Source organism: Scardinius erythrophthalmus, assembly GCF_964197995.2.
Source record: "Scardinius erythrophthalmus genome assembly, contig: HAP1_SCAFFOLD_751, whole genome shotgun sequence".
Taxonomy (NCBI): Eukaryota; Metazoa; Chordata; class Actinopteri; order Cypriniformes; family Leuciscidae; genus Scardinius; species Scardinius erythrophthalmus.
The window spans coordinates 1-17,597 of NW_028295870.1; the positions used below are offsets into that span (position 1 = coordinate 1).

Below are 17,597 nucleotides of genomic sequence, written 5' to 3' on the forward strand. Positions count from 1 at the left end.
TGAGTGTGTGTGTGCGTGTTTTTTTTTTTTGTTTTTTTTGTAATTATGCAACGGGTAGCCATCAGTCTTTGTTCTTTTTGCCATGCAACCATTGTGGAAATGTGGACATGCTAGCAAGAGTACATACAGTACGAACTAAAGTAATGTCATGTCTATACGCTGTAACTTAAATAGTCAGATTTAAAAGAAAAATCAGTTTAAAAAACAAAAGTGCTCACTTTCAATTGGAATTCATCCATAGTTTTGATGCTTTGTGTAAGAGAAAGTATAAATAAAAAATAAGCGCAATTAGCCATATTGATTTTTAGCTATGACTTTGACAGAAAGAAGCTGAAGGGGGAAAAAAACCTTCCCACACCACTAGCCACATCTTCTGAGTCACAGAGGACACATACATAAGTGAGAAAATGAGTGATTAAATAATCCTATAACTGGCAAGGATGAAGTATGGGAAAAAATAGAGCTGGTGAATGTGTGGAGAGAAGGATGAAGAGAATCGATTAGCCAGGATTGCAGAAGGAAGGGGGCTAAGACATCAGCTGCTTGCTTCTGATAACAGCAGAGCCGTGTAACCCTCCACTCACTAATGCACTCACTGATCATCACTTGGCGAGTGAGTGTCTGATGGTGCTGTCAGAGTTCTGCTCATTATGTAGCTGAGTGCTGCCAGCGCTCTGTTGTACTGCCAGCATCTTACCAGAAGGCCAGAAGAAAAGACGAGAACACTCAAAATCCTCATGTTCATAATGAACCACAGGGCTAGGTCAATGATATGATGACCCTTACACCTAAAGTGAGCCCCTCATTATTTTTCACGTCAATACTCATGGTGACTGTGTGTGCTTCTTTGACTTTGGCCGTATGTGTGTAGATGATGGAACCTACATATATGAGTATAATATTGTAAAGAATGGTCTATATATACACAAGACCGTGAACAAGGAGGAAGGATATTAACATATTTGGTCTGTGTACAGACTGTTGCAACACACTAAGAAAATTCAGTGAAAAAAGCTCCAGATGTCTGTTCCTAATATCACACAAAGTAAATTATTTGGATGTAGCATATGGTACTAAACCTTTCCTTTTTTTGTGATGGAGGTTCTGTGACAAACTTACATGCTGCTTGTCGGACCATCTGCATTATTATGCATGTGATATTGATGCTATACAACAGTTCTATAAACAAGTTGCCAACTTAAATTTCAGATAAAATGATCAGTACTAACTGTTTTGAATATTCCTTGTATACTAAATTTTTTTAAGCACTTTGCAGGCATCCTCAGAGTATGCTTGCAGTATAAAATGGATGGTTACAGGTAGATCTGCCTCTAGTGGTTTGTTTTAGGTCTTGAGATATTAAAATACCTTAAAGGAACAGTACACACACACACACACACACACACACACACACACACACACACACACACATACTTGTTTTTGTGGTATAGAAGGACACTGATGCCCAAACAAGTTTGGTGGTGGTATATGGGGACACCCCTTTCCCAATGCCCTACAGTGATGATACAAATATCAAAAATTTTGTTTTAATCTGCAGATCACAAATCTGACTTCAAATGTTCTATACACACAACAGAACAGAAAATATTACCATATGATATTTTGGTGGTACACAAGGACATTCCCGCCCATCCTAAAATGTTCCCGCCTATGACATAATTGTGATTTTTGGGGCCCGACTTGATTATGAGGACACTCTTTTTACAATACACTAAATATGTCATTTCAGTGGATTACAGGGACCAATGTGTTTTACTGGTACATGACCACACACACACACAAACCTGACAACACAGTGTATTACCAAGACTAAGGTGATTTAAGAGGACTGGATCTTAAACACAATACACAACTGCATAATCCAACATTATAAGGACGAGTGTGTTTAATGGTACATGCCCACACACACACACAAACCTGACAACACGGTGTATTACCAAGACTAAGGTGATTTAAGAGTACCGGATCTCAAATACAATACACAAAACAACTTGCAACATTACAGGGACAGAGGTGTTTTAGAAGTGCTTTAATTATGACTTCAATAATATCATCATAAACATTGAGTTTTTTCAGTTTTACCATGTAATACAATCATGACATACCATTTTAAGGGGAAAGTGACATCCACAAACTTAAAAACATGGTCAATAAAACTTGCACAACTGTGTGATCTTTCAGAAAGCATACAGTATCATTACTGTTTTGACATATTAAAATGACAAGCAGATGAACCATTCAAAACTTCGAAAAGATTGACAAAACAGCCCTTGGAAACAGGCACAATTTAAAGACGTCATTAAACAGGCTTTGAAATGTATAAAATGAACTCACTCAACATGCAATAAATGCTGCAACATGTAGAGAAACCGACTTACAAGGGACGGTTTACCTAAAGACAATTCTGTTATTTCCAGAAAATGTAAACAGAATTGTCAAGTTTCAAAGCAGAATTACAGAGATAACAGGAAAAGTATTCAACAAAGTTAGTTTGGGCTGTACATCAGCTCTAGAAGAGTATAGTGTCATTAGAATACAACTATCATTGTAAGTACAAAAGCTCTCATGTGTTTAGAGATTACTAAAGCATGTATTATTCTGTACAGAGAATGAGAGTGAGGCAGAAATTGAAAACCCACGGAAAGGATCCTCAGCGGTCTTACACTGCTGGCATTCAGTCAGTGTGGCCAGTTTTTCTTTGGTTATACACTCACCTAAAGGATTATTAGGAACACCTGTTCAATTTCTCATTAATGCAATTATCTAATCAACCAATCACATGGCAGCTGCTTCAATGCATTTAGGGGTGTGGTCCTGGTCAAGACAATCTCCTGAACTCCAAACTGAATGTCAGAATGGGAAAGAAAGGTGATTTAAGCAATTTTGAGCGTGGCATGGTTGTTGGTGCTAGACGGGCCGGTCTGAGTATTTCACAATCTGCTCAGTTACTGGGATTTTCACGCACAACCATTTCTAGGGTTTACAAAGAATGGTGTGAAAAGGGAAAAGCATCCAGTATGCGGCAGTCCCGTGGGCGAAAATGCCTTGTTGATGCTAGAGGTCAGAGGAGAATGGGCCGACTGATTCAAGCTGATAGAAGAGCAACTTTGACTGAAATAACCACTCGTTACAACCGAAGTATGCAGCAAAGCATTTGTGAAGCCAGAACACGCACAACCTTGAGGCGGATGGGCTACAACAGCAGAAGACCCCACCGGGTACCACTCATCTCCACTACAAATAGGAAAAAGAGGCTACAATTTGCACGAGCTCACCAAAATTGGACAGTTGAAGACTGGAAAAATGTTGCCTGGTCTGATGAGTCTTGATTTCTGTTGAGACATTCAGATGGTAGAGTCAGAATTTGGCGTAAACAGAATGAGAACATGGATCCATCATGCCTTGTTACCACTGTGCAGGCTGGTGGTGGTGGTGTAATGGTGTGGGGGGTGTTTTCTTGGCACACTTTAGGCCCCTTAGTGCCAATTGGGCATCGTTTAAATGCCACGGCCTACCTGAGCATTGTTTCTGACCATGTCCATCCCTTTATGACCACCATGTACCCATCCTCTGATGGCTACTTCCAGCAGGATAATGCACCATGTCACAAAGCTCGAATCATTTTAAATTGGTTTCTTGAACATGACAATGAGTTCACTGTACTAAAATGGCCCCCACAGTCACCAGATCTCAACCCAATAGAGCATCTTTGGGATGTGGTGGAACGGGAGCTTCGTGCCCTGGATGTGCATCCCACAAATCTCCATCAACTGCAAGATGCTATCCTATCAATATGGGCCAACATTTCTAAAGAATGCTTTCAGCACCTTGTTGAATCAATGCCACGTAGAATTAAGGCAGTTCTGAAGGCGAAAGGGGGTCAAACACAGTATTACTATGGTGTTCCTAATAATCCTTTAGGTGAGTGTATGTGCCTTAAAATGTTCAATTACAGTTGTAACTTCAGCATTTGACCAGCACACTTTTTGTCCTTTCCACAAGGTTTTCAATTCCTGCCTCATGTTCATTCTCTGTACAGAAGAATACATGCTTTAGTAAACTCTAACTATATGAGAGCTCATGTACTTACAATGGTAGTCATATTCAGATTTAAACCTCAGGTACCTTGAGGAACTTCAGTGGTTTCTCGATAGGCATCTTCTGAACACCTGTAGGAAATCAGTTATAGACAGATCAGAAACTCAGATGTAACTCAAACCTGCATCTAGAACTTAAAACTGGTTATACATCTGATCTCTAAAAATTACATTTCAAATGACATTCAAAACATTATTCTGGAGATGGAATGTTGTGTTAAACATCTCCTTTTCAAAGTTTTTGACCAACATGAACATGATAAACTTATTGGTTTGGTACTGATTCCATTCATTTTGTTCTAGAAAAATTGTTATTTATAATAATATCTGATTATTGATAACTGATTTTTACAATTAATGGCAAAAGGAATGTTTAGAAATGTAATTTGATATTATCTACTGGCACACTATAGTATGATATATATATACATACACTATGAACAATTCTAAACGCTTTTGTTTTTGCCCCCATTTTTCATGAGCTGAACTAAAAGTTCTAAGACTTTTTCTATGTACACAAAAGGCCTATTTCTCTCAAATATTGTTCACAAATCTGTCTAAATCTGTGTTAGTGAGCACTTCTCCTTTGCCGAGATAATCCATCCACCTCACAGGTGTGGCATATCAAGATACTGATTAGACAGCATGATGATTGCACAGGTGTGCCTTAGGCTGGCCACAATAAAAGGCCACTCTAAAATGTGCAGTTTTGTGTGGTCTCAGGGGGTCTGGAAACAAGTCATTATCTGGTGTGACCATCATTTGCCTCACGCAGTGCAACACATCTCCTTCGCATAGAGTTGATCAGGTTGTTGATTGTGGCCTGTGGAATGTTGGTCCACTCCTCTTCAATGGCTGTGTTGGATATTGGCAGGACCTGGAACACGCTGTCGTATACGCCGATTCAGAGCATCCCAAACATGCTCAATGGGTGACATGTCCGTTAGTATGCTGGCCCTGCAAGAACTGGGATGTTTTCAGCTTCCAGGAATTGTGTACAGATCTTTGCAGAATAGGGCCGTGCATTATCATGCTGCAACATGAGGTGATGGTTGTGGATGAATGGCACAACAATGGGCCTTAGGATCTCATCACGGTATCTCTGTGCATTCAAAGTGCCATCAATAAAATGCACCTGCGTTGGTTGTCTATAACATACGCCTGCACATACCATAACCCCACCATGGGCCACTCGATTCCCAACGTTGACATCAGCAAACCGCTCACCCACATGACGCCATACACGCTGTCTACCATCTGCCCTGTACAGTGAAAACCGGTATTCATCCGTGAAGAGAACACCTCTCCAAAGTGCCAGACGCCATCGAATGTGAGCATTTGCCCACGCAGGTCGTTTACAACGACCAACTGCAGGTCGAGACCCCGATGAGGACGATGAGCATGCAGATGAGCTTCCCTGAGACGGTTTTTGACAGTTTGTGCAGAAATTCTTTGGTTATGCAAACCGATTGTTGCAGCAGCTGTCCGGGTGGCTGGCCTCAACGGTGTTGGAGGTGAAGATGCTGGATATGGAAGTCCTGGGCTGGTGTGGTTACACACGGTCTGCGGTTGTGAGGCCGGTTGGATGTACTGCCAAATTCTCTGAAAAGCCTTTGGAGACGGCTATGGTAGAGAAATGAACATTCAATTCACGGGCAACAGCAGGTGGACATTCCTGCTGTCAGCATGCCAATTGCACGCTCCCTCAAAACTTGCAACATCTGTGGCATTGTGCTGTGTGATAAAACTGCACATTTTAGAGTGGCCTTTTATTGTGGACAGCCTAAGGCACACCTGTGCAATAATCATGCTGTCTAATCAGTATCTTGATATGCCACACCTGTGAGATGGATGGATTAACTCGGCAAAGGAGAAGTGCTCACTAACACAGATTTAGACAGATTTGTGAACAATATTTGAGAGAAACAGGCCTTTTGGGTACATAGAAAAAGTCTTAGAACTTAGATCTATAATTTTGTTCAGTGAATATAACTGGCTTAAAACCATTTTTCTTTGGTGAAAATACTAACGTAAAATTGCACTACAATATATATTGGTTTAAAATAATAATAAACATGTTCATAAACACAAACTTGTTATGCTGGGTACACACCAAAAGATAATCAGGCTGATTTTGGGCTGATTTCCCCCTTCTGAAAATCCTAGCTGTGTCCCGATTATCTTGATGGTTATAGATTATCTTATCAGATTTTCCCTTGGTGTGAGGTGTGTTAAGAGTGTCCGAACCTGATCGGAAGAACGTCAGAGCCGACCTGATCGCGAATCGCAAATATTCAACATGTGGAATATTTACGATCAGAAATCCTGAAATGTGGGGGGAAGCCCGAGGACAAACACGCGCATGCTCTGGAGATTATCACGTGAAAGGAAACCATATCCAATCAAAAAGCGAGATGAAGGAAGACGGAAGCATAAGAAACGCAGTCATGGCGCAGCACAAACTGAAATTGATGTGGACAGCAGAGATGGAGGATCAGCTTGTTGATTTGTGGCGCAAATGTTTACACAACGTGTTGTGTAAAACATTTCCAAACACTATCATCGCAATTGCTTCCTGCATATCGTCCGCCATGCTTATTCTGAGGTCTCTAGAGTGTTAACAGTCGAGACTCTGGTTGCATGGTCTTTAGGGTTGGGTATCTAGAACCGGTTCCAAAATGCCAAAAACCGGGGATTCGATAAGTCGCGCACACTTCGATTCCGCTTATCGATTCCTTACTTTGGTGATGCTCACATGCGCGAGGTGAATGTCAGTGAGCATTTGTTTACAGTTGTATTGATCTGCCAGGACCTGCCTGCCGCACATGCGCTGTACGTTATATTTACGATGGCGGAGCGCAGCAGACTTTCGAAAGTTTGGTTAAGCTTTTCAAAAAAAGATGAAAATACAGCGAATTGTATCACATGCAAGAAAGACAAACTAGAGCCGCATAATTCTGGATAAAATGAGAACCAGTTTTGTTTAAAATAGAGATCATGAATAAATACATCAGACAATTAATACGAGTCGAGTCTATAATTCCTTAAAGTGTTATATATATATATATATATATATATATATATATATATATATATATATATATATATATATATATATATATATATATATATACAGTATATTGTAAATTAAGATGCATTGTCACAGTTTTACTGGTAATAGCCTAAATGTAACAAGAATAAAAGGTAGAAAAAAGTATTTGCTCTCTTTTTTCTCTCCAATAAATATTGGAATCGAAACCAAGAATCGTTAAGAACCGGATTCGATAAGCAGAATCGGAATCGTTAAAATTTAAACGATACCCAACCCTAACGGTCTTTTCACATCATGGCACACCACACACTATATGAGCAAAACGGTTAAATCTAGGATTTTTTGTCCTCATGTTTGTGGTCCATCACATTTTGAAAATCTTATAAGATGTAAAATCTTTTGGTGTGTACCCATCATTAGTTGACACATACCAACATTACTGGAGACGCCTGCAGCTCCAGCAGGAACATCACCTTCAGAACCGCTTTCATCAGGATCACTGGCATCAGAGTCCGTCATACTGATCTCATCTTAAAGAAAAAGAGACATTTAAAACAAGAACATCTTCAGTTTAACCTGTATTGAGAAGTCATTTATGAAACATGACAAATGGCACCGTTTAATAATAATAATCATATTAATAACAACTATAATACTTCACTAAGATCACTATTATTAGAATTATCGCCTAGACAGTGATATACTAATACTGTCAATGAAAAATTAATATTTTATAATGAGTATATTATTTTACAATAAGAGGTTATAATACTTTCTTAATTTCTTCACTTAAGCTGTTATACTGGCAGAAACCTGCAGTTTAAGTGAAAACAGGTTTATAAACGCATCTTATTGAAAAATTGTATTACTACAAAAAATGTGGATATAATGCGAATGTGAAAATAGAGAGTAACTGGTGCTGGTTGCGTTCCCAAATGCATGTTAAACTTATGGCACATGCAGAGATGGAGTTCACTGCATTCATTCCCTGTGAAACGAGGCATGGAAAAAGCCAGATCATGAGCTGATCGAGCGAGCAAAGTGTGCTCTTCAGTTTGAAACACGCAGCACAACAGACTACAGACTTACTTTCTTATCGTCTTTTGCGATTTGATAAGGGCATTGAGCCATATTGTGCTTTTGATTTTAGTATGTTTGAGAGATGCTTTACCAAAGCAATTGCGCAAAACACAAAGACAATTTATGTTATTATGAGGCGTAAAAATATTTTCGGTTCTTTTGGTTCAAACTGTGGAGGGACAGATTAGACTGTGGTCAGTCACTAGAGTAAAGGTAATTAATGGTAACACTATGAATTTTACTCCTCCCAAAAATGCCAAATAATAAACAGGTGACAGCGTATTTTAGGCTATATGACACGTTATAGTGAGATATGACAGCGCTTCTGCAACACGCATCACTGCAGATGAGTAGCTGAGGATCTCTTCAGCATGCTGATGCACAAAATACAAACTAAAAATAAATTAAAGTAAGTCGCAGATGCTCAACACACAGTCATCTTCATTAAAAGTAGTGAGAATAAATGATTTTACCAGTGCTGATGCTACTCTCTCTCCTATTGATCTTAAAATTAGCTGATGATACAAAAAATGCTGCTCATAGCGGTAGCTTTCGATGACGTGAACACCGTTAAATCTGATATAGCGCGGGAATTGAAGATCGGATTTATGTCCGTTTTGTGAAGACACATTTATGTGGCCAAGTGTAAATGGAATTGTTTTGACAATGAAATGACCAGGTGTAAAACAGCCCCAAAGATGATGTGAAAAAGTTCTTTCTAGACTAGCATTTCCTAAAATGATGCAATGCTCTTTTTATTACCATCTCAACACAGTCTTGATCCTCCAATGATGATTGTTCCTTCTCAGGGCTCACCTGAAAGCAAGGCAAAGAAAGAAAAAATAAACATCTATTAGAGACAAAGGATTCAGAGATTCTCCAAATGAAGCAGCACAGATACTTGACTCCATTAACACTGACTGATCACTGTCATAAAACATAAAATTAAAACATTACATTATCAATGATATACTTGAGCAAAAGAAGGCTGATGACGCCAAACTAATTCAGGTATGATGGGACATTTCAAACCACTCAGTATTAATACTGATCAAATTAATGAGATGAATAGTGACTTAAGATTTAAAACACTGTGACATAAGTTGTAATCAAGTATAAAGTTAAAACCCTATAAATATATGGTCATAACCAATCAGGGATGCATGAAAATAAATGCTCATTGATGTTGTCGTTGTCAATCCGATAAGAAAATTAGGCCGCTATATTAACACTAATAAATAATGGATTTCTTCCTTCAGCTTCAGATGTGCGCTGTTCACCGTGATGGTTTTGAAATGTTTGAATCACAAATCTGTGAAATCAGCGCATTGTTACAGGGAGAGTTCGCTTGTGGAATTGTAAGTTGTAATATTTTTTATTTTTGTTATATATCTGATTTATCTCATATAGGATGCATTTGGCTGAGTTAATGAGTGCTACAGTAAACACTTCACTGTAGGCCACACCGGTGGTCAGCAAAACATTAATTATGATTGGGACTGTCATATATACATAACACTATAATGAGCAAACTATTGCATTAAAAACGTCGTGAATTCTTTGGGTTTAGTTGCTGTGTTTCAGCGTGTTGTCCTGGGAGGAGCGCATCCACAACAGGAGTTTCACTATGTAATAGTTGATTACTATTAATAATAGCTCAAGTTAATCTGTGCATGATTTTGTGCAAGTATAAGTTGTAATATTGTGTTTATTTTGTATAAATATCTAATTTATCATATATAGGTTGTGTTCCGTTGAGCTAAAACCATCTAACAAAGCCTCAGGTTTAGGGGTGTTCCTTCAGCTCTTTAGGCCATTTCATTTTAAGTTTAATGTTGTCTAATAACATTTTAATTTCATTTGATTTATTATTATTATTATTATTATTAAGGCAATAGATGTTTTGGTAAAACTTCACAATACATATGTTATTGCATTAACTAACATGAACTAACAGAGAAAAACTTTTGTTAATGTGAGTTAATAAAATATGTGAGTTCATGTTAGTTCACAGTGCATTAAATTAACAGATACAACACTGGATCCTAAAATGTCTTGGAAAATGTTGAGATTAACGTTAAGTAAGATAAACATTAAGTAAATCATGTAGAAGTATTGTTCATTCATTGTTAGTTCATGTTAACTAATACTAACAAGATGAAACCTTTTTATAAAGTATTGCCATTTTTTTATAAAGAAAGTTGGAAATATGAATGTAAAATTTATTTTAGAAGCTAAGAAACCTTACACTGGTTCAAACTAGGCCACTACTGTATATGTTTGATTTATGTTGAAGTGTTTGGGACATTGGCTTTAAAGTCGGCATGAAATGGAAGTTGAGATTGTCATTTTTTCCTTGTTGTGATGTATATCCGAGTGAAACTGCTTCTGAAATTAGAAAAAAATGTAGGGCGGGGCTTGATTTCGTCCTTCGGGAATTGATTGGATCGTTGGAGGTTGGGCGTTGCAAACAAAATGGAGGCAGATTTGAATGCCAGTTTACATTCAGTTGTGGAGGATTTCTCTCCACCGGACTCCCCCACCGTTACCCTCACATGAAGGATTTTTTTATTGAGGAGCCCAGCGACGAGAACAAGGACAAGCAGCTAAATTTTCAGGCAGGAATCAGACCATATTTATATGAGCCTCCCGCGAAACGAGACAAACACCGATAGCCGCACCCTCATGGGCTCTGGCCGCACCCTTTCGCCATGGCACATGACCAAAAGAGAAGAGAGGTCGTTTTCGAGGGGGGAGGGAAGGGTAATGTATTTGATTAAAGATTATAAGGGTACATGAATTTTGAAAAAATAATGAAGTGCACAGATAAATCATTTATAATAAACACTACAATATTACATATAAAAAGAAGATTTGTCAAATTTGATTTCATGCCGACTTTAAATGATGTGCGTTTCGTTTTTGTAATCAGGCTTTCAAAGTATATCAAATTTTGGATTTAGATTCATCGGCTAATATATCAGATATCGGCTTTCGAATATAAAGAATGATCAGTTATCGGCCCAAATGTTCATATCGCTGTATCCCTAATTTAATTTCCAAAAAAACAATACCTTCTGTACATCTCTGGCCTCTGACTGGGACGGGGACGGACTCTTCATTTCGAGAGTGGAGGGTTCAACCTCACTGAGAGTCTACAAAACATAACATTAGACATGAAACAGTGGTGTAAATGTGTGAACACTAGATCTCACAGATGTCTCTGCTTCGTTTGCTCGTTCTCTTCCAGCACAACTCTCACTTACCTTGTCTAGTCCCACAGTCAGAGCAGCACAATCACTGTCTGATGACCACTGGCTCTTATGGCTCATCTGAGAATATGAAATTAAGCGTTACATACAGAAACACTTCACCTAAGAGTTTAAAAAAAGCATTATAAATGGAATATATAAAGGATAATGTACAGTCAGTCAGTAATTAATACAAAATAAACTGACAGGATAATAAGGGTCCTGATACACAGCTACCTATCAATAAATATTTGCACATGAAATACTGATTTGAGATAATATACAAGATTACAAAATAGTTAAAGTTTTCAAATCAATATTTAAATGCTACCACAAGGTAATGTTCACGGCTTTTATGCATCACATTACATGTGTTTTCATTACAGTGTGTCAGGTTGTGTGTAGCTTTACACCAGTTTTATGAGGACACCGTTTTATGAGGACATCATAAGAACAGGTTCCTGATGTTTGACTTGACAGAAGAATCTCAGTGTGTTGTGTAAGTTTGACAGAATCCTGGTCTATGAGGACACAGTTTTATGAGGACATCATAAGAAAATGATCCTGATGTTTGACTTTGACTGAGTGTGTTGTGTAAGTTTGACAGAATACTGGTCTATGAGGACACTAGATTTACTGGGACACTGGTAACTAGATACATTTGGACGGCACTGAGTTCAAGTGTGTGTATGTATGAGAGTGATACGAGACATTGCGCCTGTGCTAGATGTACAGTAAGTGATCGTGACTCACTTCTTACACACACAATCATAATTCAGTGACTGATAACTGTGGCAAATAATCTGTTTCTGAGGAAACAGAGTTATTACATTAACTTATTGGATACCTTTAGAGTTGCTGTATCTTGTTCAGGTTTCATCTGATTCTTCAGAGTTATCATCTGAAAAAAAAAGTAGTAAAAATATATAAAAAAGACAAATAAATAATAATTTTAGTATCACTTATTGAAAGCCAAACAGAGGTTGCTATTTTTTACCAACTTCTTCAATGATTATATTTAATCTGACAAGCACAAATAGTTTTCGCTATTGGTATTAGCCACAATGAGCTGTGAATTATGGGTTATCAGTATCGATCCTAATATTCCATATGTGTGTCCCGGTAAATCTAGTGTCCTCATAGACCAGGATTCTGTCAAACTTACACAACACACTGAGATTCTCCAGTCAAGTCAAACATCAGAACATTGCTCTTATGATGTCCTCATAAAACGGTGTCCTCATAAAACAGGTGTAAGACACACACACACTTGACACACTGTAATGAACATGCATGTAATGTGATGCATTAAAGTCATGAACATTAACTTGTAGGGCTGCACAATGTATTGCTTTATCATTCATACCCATCTGTGGTAGTGACATTGCAGTACAGGCCTCTGTGAAGTCAGGCTATGTAAAGACTCTGCCGTGTTATTTTACAGTTGATTACTCAAGTTCTGTACCTAAATGCTGTTAGACTTACCTGGAATATATGAGGCATTGTTTATTTCACATCTTTGTTCATTTTTTTTATCTCTGCTTGCAATTTATTATTTTCTATGCAGATGCAAACCCCTACAAAATCACACCAATCATTCTAGAATGATTAATTATTTCCAAATAGAGCTATTCAAGACATCTGGTGAAATTGCTTTTCATATTGAAAAACTTTTGTTAATGTGAGTTAATAAAATATGTGAGTTCATGTTCGTTCACAGTGCATTAAATTAACAGATACAACACTGGATCCTAAAATGTCTTGGAAAATGTTGAGATTAACGTTAAGATAAACGTTAAGTAAATCCTGTAGAAGTATTGTTCATTCATTGTTAGTACATGTTAACTAATACTAACAAGATGAAACCTTTTTGTAAAGTGTTGTCATTTTTTTATAAAGAAAGTTGGAAATATGAATGTAAAATTCATTTTAAAAGTTAAGGAATCTTACATTAGGCCACTGTACTATTATGTTTGATTTATGTTGAAGTGTTTGGGACATTGGCTTTAAATGATGTGCGTTTCGTTTTTGTAATCAGGCTTTCAAAGTATATCAAATTTTGGATTTAGATTCATCGGCTAATATATCAGATATCGGCTTTCGAATATAAAGAATGATCAGTTATCGGCCCAAATGTTCATATCGCTGTATCCCTAATTTAATTTCCAAAAAAACAATACCTTCTGTACATCTCTGGCTTCTGACTGGGACGGGGACGGACTCTTCATTTCGAGAGTGGAGGGTTCAACCTCACTGAGAGTCTACAAAACATAACATTAGACATGAAACAGTGGTGTAAATGTGTGAACACTAGATCTCACAGATGTCTCTGCTTCGTTTGCTCGTTCTCTTCCAGCACAACTCTCACTTACCTCGTCTAGACCCACAGTCAGAGCAGCACAATCACTGTCTGATGACCACTGGCTCTTATGGCTCATCTGAGAATATGAAATTAAGCGTTACATACAGAAACACTTCACCTAAGAGTTTAAAAAAAGCATTATAAATGGAATATATAAAGGATAATGTACAGTCAGTCAGTAATTAATACAAAATAAACTGACAGGATAATAAGGGTCCTGATACACAGCTACCTATCAATAAATATTTGCACATGAAATACTGATTTGAGATAATATACAAGATTACAAAGTTAAAGTTTTCAAATCAATATTTCAATATTTAAATGCTACCACAAGGTAATGTTCACGGCTTTTATGCATCACATTACATGTGTTTTCATTACAGTGTGTCAGGTTGTGTGTAGCTTTACACCAGTTTTATGAGGACACCCTTTTATGAGGACATCATAAGAGCATGTTCCTGATGTTTGACTTGACAGAAGAATCTCAGTGTGTTGTGTAAGTTTGACAGAATCCTGGTCTATGAGGACACAGTTTTATGAGGACATCATAAGAGCATGTTCCTGATGTTTGACTTTGACTGAGTGTGTTGTGTAAGTTTGACAGAATACTGGTCTATGAGGACACTAGATTTACTGGGACACTGGTAACTAGATACATTTGGACGGCACTGAGTTCAAGTGTGTGTATGTATGAGAGTGATACGAGACATTGTGCCTGTGCTAGATGTACAGTAAGTGATCGTGACTCACTTCTTACACACACAATCATAATTCAGTGACTGATAACTGTGGCAAATAATCTGTTTCTGAGGAGCACTGGTCGCATGGCACTGCTTATGCATGGAAACCCTGAACTCACCTTTATAATGATTGCTGAATCTGCCCTGGAGCTCATCTGTGTCTGTAAACGGCATGCCCTCTTCCAGATCTTGATCTTCTCCTTCACTGACTCACTTCAGCCATCATCCCATGTGTCTGCGCGCATAGAAAAAGACTCTCACGACCATTGCATTTCATTTGACCTATTATTCAAAAAGCTTGTTTTAAATAAATTGATCAATTATGGTAAACAGCATTCAAGTTATTTTAATACTTTATTATATGATATTTAAGGAATATGTTAATTGATAATAACTATTCATTCATAGATTTCATTCACAATTAATATTATAGGCAATAATAGTGACAGTATTAATAAGACTGAATCAAACAGAGTTCTAATAATATTCAGAGTAGCCTATATTTTATTATAGTCAGGAGTAATAAGAGCACATATTTGTGTCTTAATGTGTTTAAAGCAAGCATAACTGTAGTAATATTAACAGTAGCATATCAGGATACTGTACTGGGTGAAATAGCCTCCCCTTCACATACTGAAACGTTAGTCATGCCAACGCGTTATTATGATGGCTAGACTATTTTATGAGATCAGAAAAGGTAGCAGTTACAAATATAGTGCAATCGAAAACGAGTTTAAAATGACAAGCATCGCTGATTCCCTCATGTCAGTCTGTAAACAGAATCACTAACTTATAGGTCCGCTAGCACGGTTAGCATCACGCGCTAGCTGCTTTCTAACTGTAAAACGAGCAGCGAAGAGCATACAGAACATGCACAAACAAGCCAACCGGACCCACGTGCTATTAGAGAAGCAATTAAACAACATTATAACTTACCTTTTGGATAACAGTTGCCTTCATCAGGTCCACAGATGTCTTCTCAGGTGCAGAGTTTGTCCAGTCCAAACAGGAAATGACGTGACGACGAATGACTACACCTCTGATTACGTTGTACTTATCATAATATAAACGGGATTTTATTTATTTATTTATCATATATTTAATGCACAATTAATAAATTACAGGCAAAAATACTTAAATAATTAGTATTTTGCATTAGTTGCTACACATTTTAAAGCTGATTGAAGCTCCGCCCACTGGCGCCATCTTGTTTTCGCGATCTCCCGCCTACCGGTACCGATCTGACCAATCACTAAAGCTGATTGAAGCTCCGCCCATTGGCGCCATCTTGTTTTCGCGATTTCCCGCCTAGCGGTATCGATCTGACCAATCACAGGCCCCAAATAATACACTTGTGTGAAAGATGCAAATTTTTGATGACACGGGTGTAATACCAGGACCTGGCTACAGGGGCGCACTCTCGAAATCAGGGATACACTGTGTATGGTAAAATTTCAGGGTTTTGTGGTATGTAAGGACATGGCGCCAAACTTTGAGAGGGAGCGTCTGGAACGTAGTAAATGACATCTACGCTGTCGGATTTATGAGGACATGGCCTCTGTCCTCATAAACCCAAATGTCCCCATAGTGCTGGTGCGTATTCAGGTCAAAAGTCCTCGTAAACCACAAAAACAAACACACACACACACACACACACACACACACACACACACACACACACACACACACAATGTCATAATTTACTTACCCTTACAGTGGAACATTACTTTTTTCTATTTTTTTCCCCATCAGTGAAAGTCAGTGGGTTGACCCCTTTCCACAAGCCAACTTTGCTCTGAGTGGTCAGACAGCCCAGTCTGTTGTGACTGGTCTACAGCTTACAGCACATGTCGGAAATGAAACGCCCATTACCATATCTGAATTTCAACTCCAGAGGCTTCCTCAGCGCTTGTAAACACACTGAAAAAAATGATTCTGACCCCTTGTAAATGTTACATGTTTTTATCTGGTTAATTTCACTGAATATAATGTGTTATTTAATCCTACTTATTTTTTATTATTAATTTTCAAATTCACTGCTCTTGTTTAAAACAAGTTAATTTCATTCAATTAAAAGTAATTAGAAAAAAATAAGTTTAATTTAATTTCCATATTCACTGTAAAATGAATACGCTATATCTACTCAATAAAATTGTGCAGATTACAAGCAATATTATTAATTAAATTTAACACATTAGAATTGAGTAATAATTAATCAAATTAATTCCTTAAAAGTTAACCATTTTACAATTTTTAAACAAAAATATCTGTATAACAGACAGACGTCAAAGATGAATTAAGAACTCTTTATTTTTTATTGCCAACATTTGAGAAACCTGATGGTAACAAGCAGAATCACTGAAGGAGAAAACTGTAATGTTACAACCGTAATTTTAAAGCTGCCGTCGGCAACCCTGGAAGATTGAGTGGACTTAGCCAAATTTTGAATGTTTACAACTCTCATGCCCCTCCCCCACTATCAACTAATACCCTCCCATCGAGTTTGTGCTGGTCAGTGCGTGCACCAGATTTTCGGTGAACGCGCCCTTCTCATCAGCATCGATCAACACCATGGAGTACTTATAAAGTAAATGGTTGATTGCAAGCTCTGACCTCCTAGCTCTTGAGGTTAACCGAGGAATTGGAATCTTTTCCGCCATCACTCTTCCTTACTGCGCGAACTTCAGGCGTGTGCATGTGATTGTAACGTGCGCGAGGGGGTAACGGGATCTGTGGCGTGTGCACGACCTGTGATTGACAGTCAGATCTCACACCCCCCTGCGCTGATTGGACCTGATGAAGCGGGAGCGGTGGATTTTTGCAAAACAAATAACACGCTCCAGGTGGAGTTAGAAGCTCGGGTTTTTTTCTAAAACCACCTTATTAACGTTGTTCTGTCGGATTATAGTGTCGATTACACTGAATATGATAAAAAAAAATGTTGCCGACGGCAGCTTTAAGTTACAACCATAATTTTAAGTTACCATCATG

The 17,597-nt window shown here is 37.9% G+C and overlaps 1 protein-coding gene across 5 annotated transcripts; it reads right to left on the reverse strand.

The window, feature by feature from the left end:
• Positions 1-2,034: 2,034 nt before the first annotated feature.
• On the reverse strand, positions 2,035-15,635 carry LOC308686756 (uncharacterized protein). Of its 5 annotated transcripts, none has more exons than XM_081395193.1 (11): positions 15,543-15,635; positions 14,726-14,841; positions 13,874-13,939; positions 13,682-13,762; positions 12,349-12,402; positions 11,517-11,582; positions 11,325-11,405; positions 9,013-9,066; positions 7,602-7,700; positions 4,112-4,190; positions 2,042-3,353 (listed from the first exon to the last, which is right to left on the reverse strand). In XM_081395193.1, exons 2-9 carry the CDS (start codon positions 14,759-14,761, stop codon positions 7,686-7,688), a joined length of 453 nt encoding a protein of 150 aa, XP_081251319.1. In that variant the 5' UTR covers positions 14,762-14,841; positions 15,543-15,635; the 3' UTR covers positions 2,042-3,353; positions 4,112-4,190; positions 7,602-7,685. The 5 variants fall into 5 exon arrangements, with proteins under 5 accessions (XP_081251318.1, XP_081251319.1, XP_081251321.1 ...); XM_081395194.1 differs by having other exon boundaries at positions 3,341-3,353; positions 4,147-4,190; XM_081395192.1 differs by having other exon boundaries at positions 2,035-4,190.
• Positions 15,636-17,597: the final 1,962 nt, after the last annotated feature.

Excerpts from the sequence above, each read along its gene's own strand:
- LOC308686756 (XM_081395191.1), bottom strand. The coding sequence starts at position 14,761 with ATGAGCTCCAGGGCAGATTCAGCAATCATTATAAAG. Across the intron at positions 13,763-13,873 it reads TGACTGTGGGTCTAGACGAG|ACTCTCAGTGAGGTTGAACC; the intron begins GTAAGTGAGAGT and ends TATGTTTTGTAG. Across the intron at positions 12,403-13,681 it reads AAGCCAGAGATGTACAGAAG|ATGATAACTCTGAAGAATCA; the intron begins GTATTGTTTTTT and ends TTTTTTTTTCAG.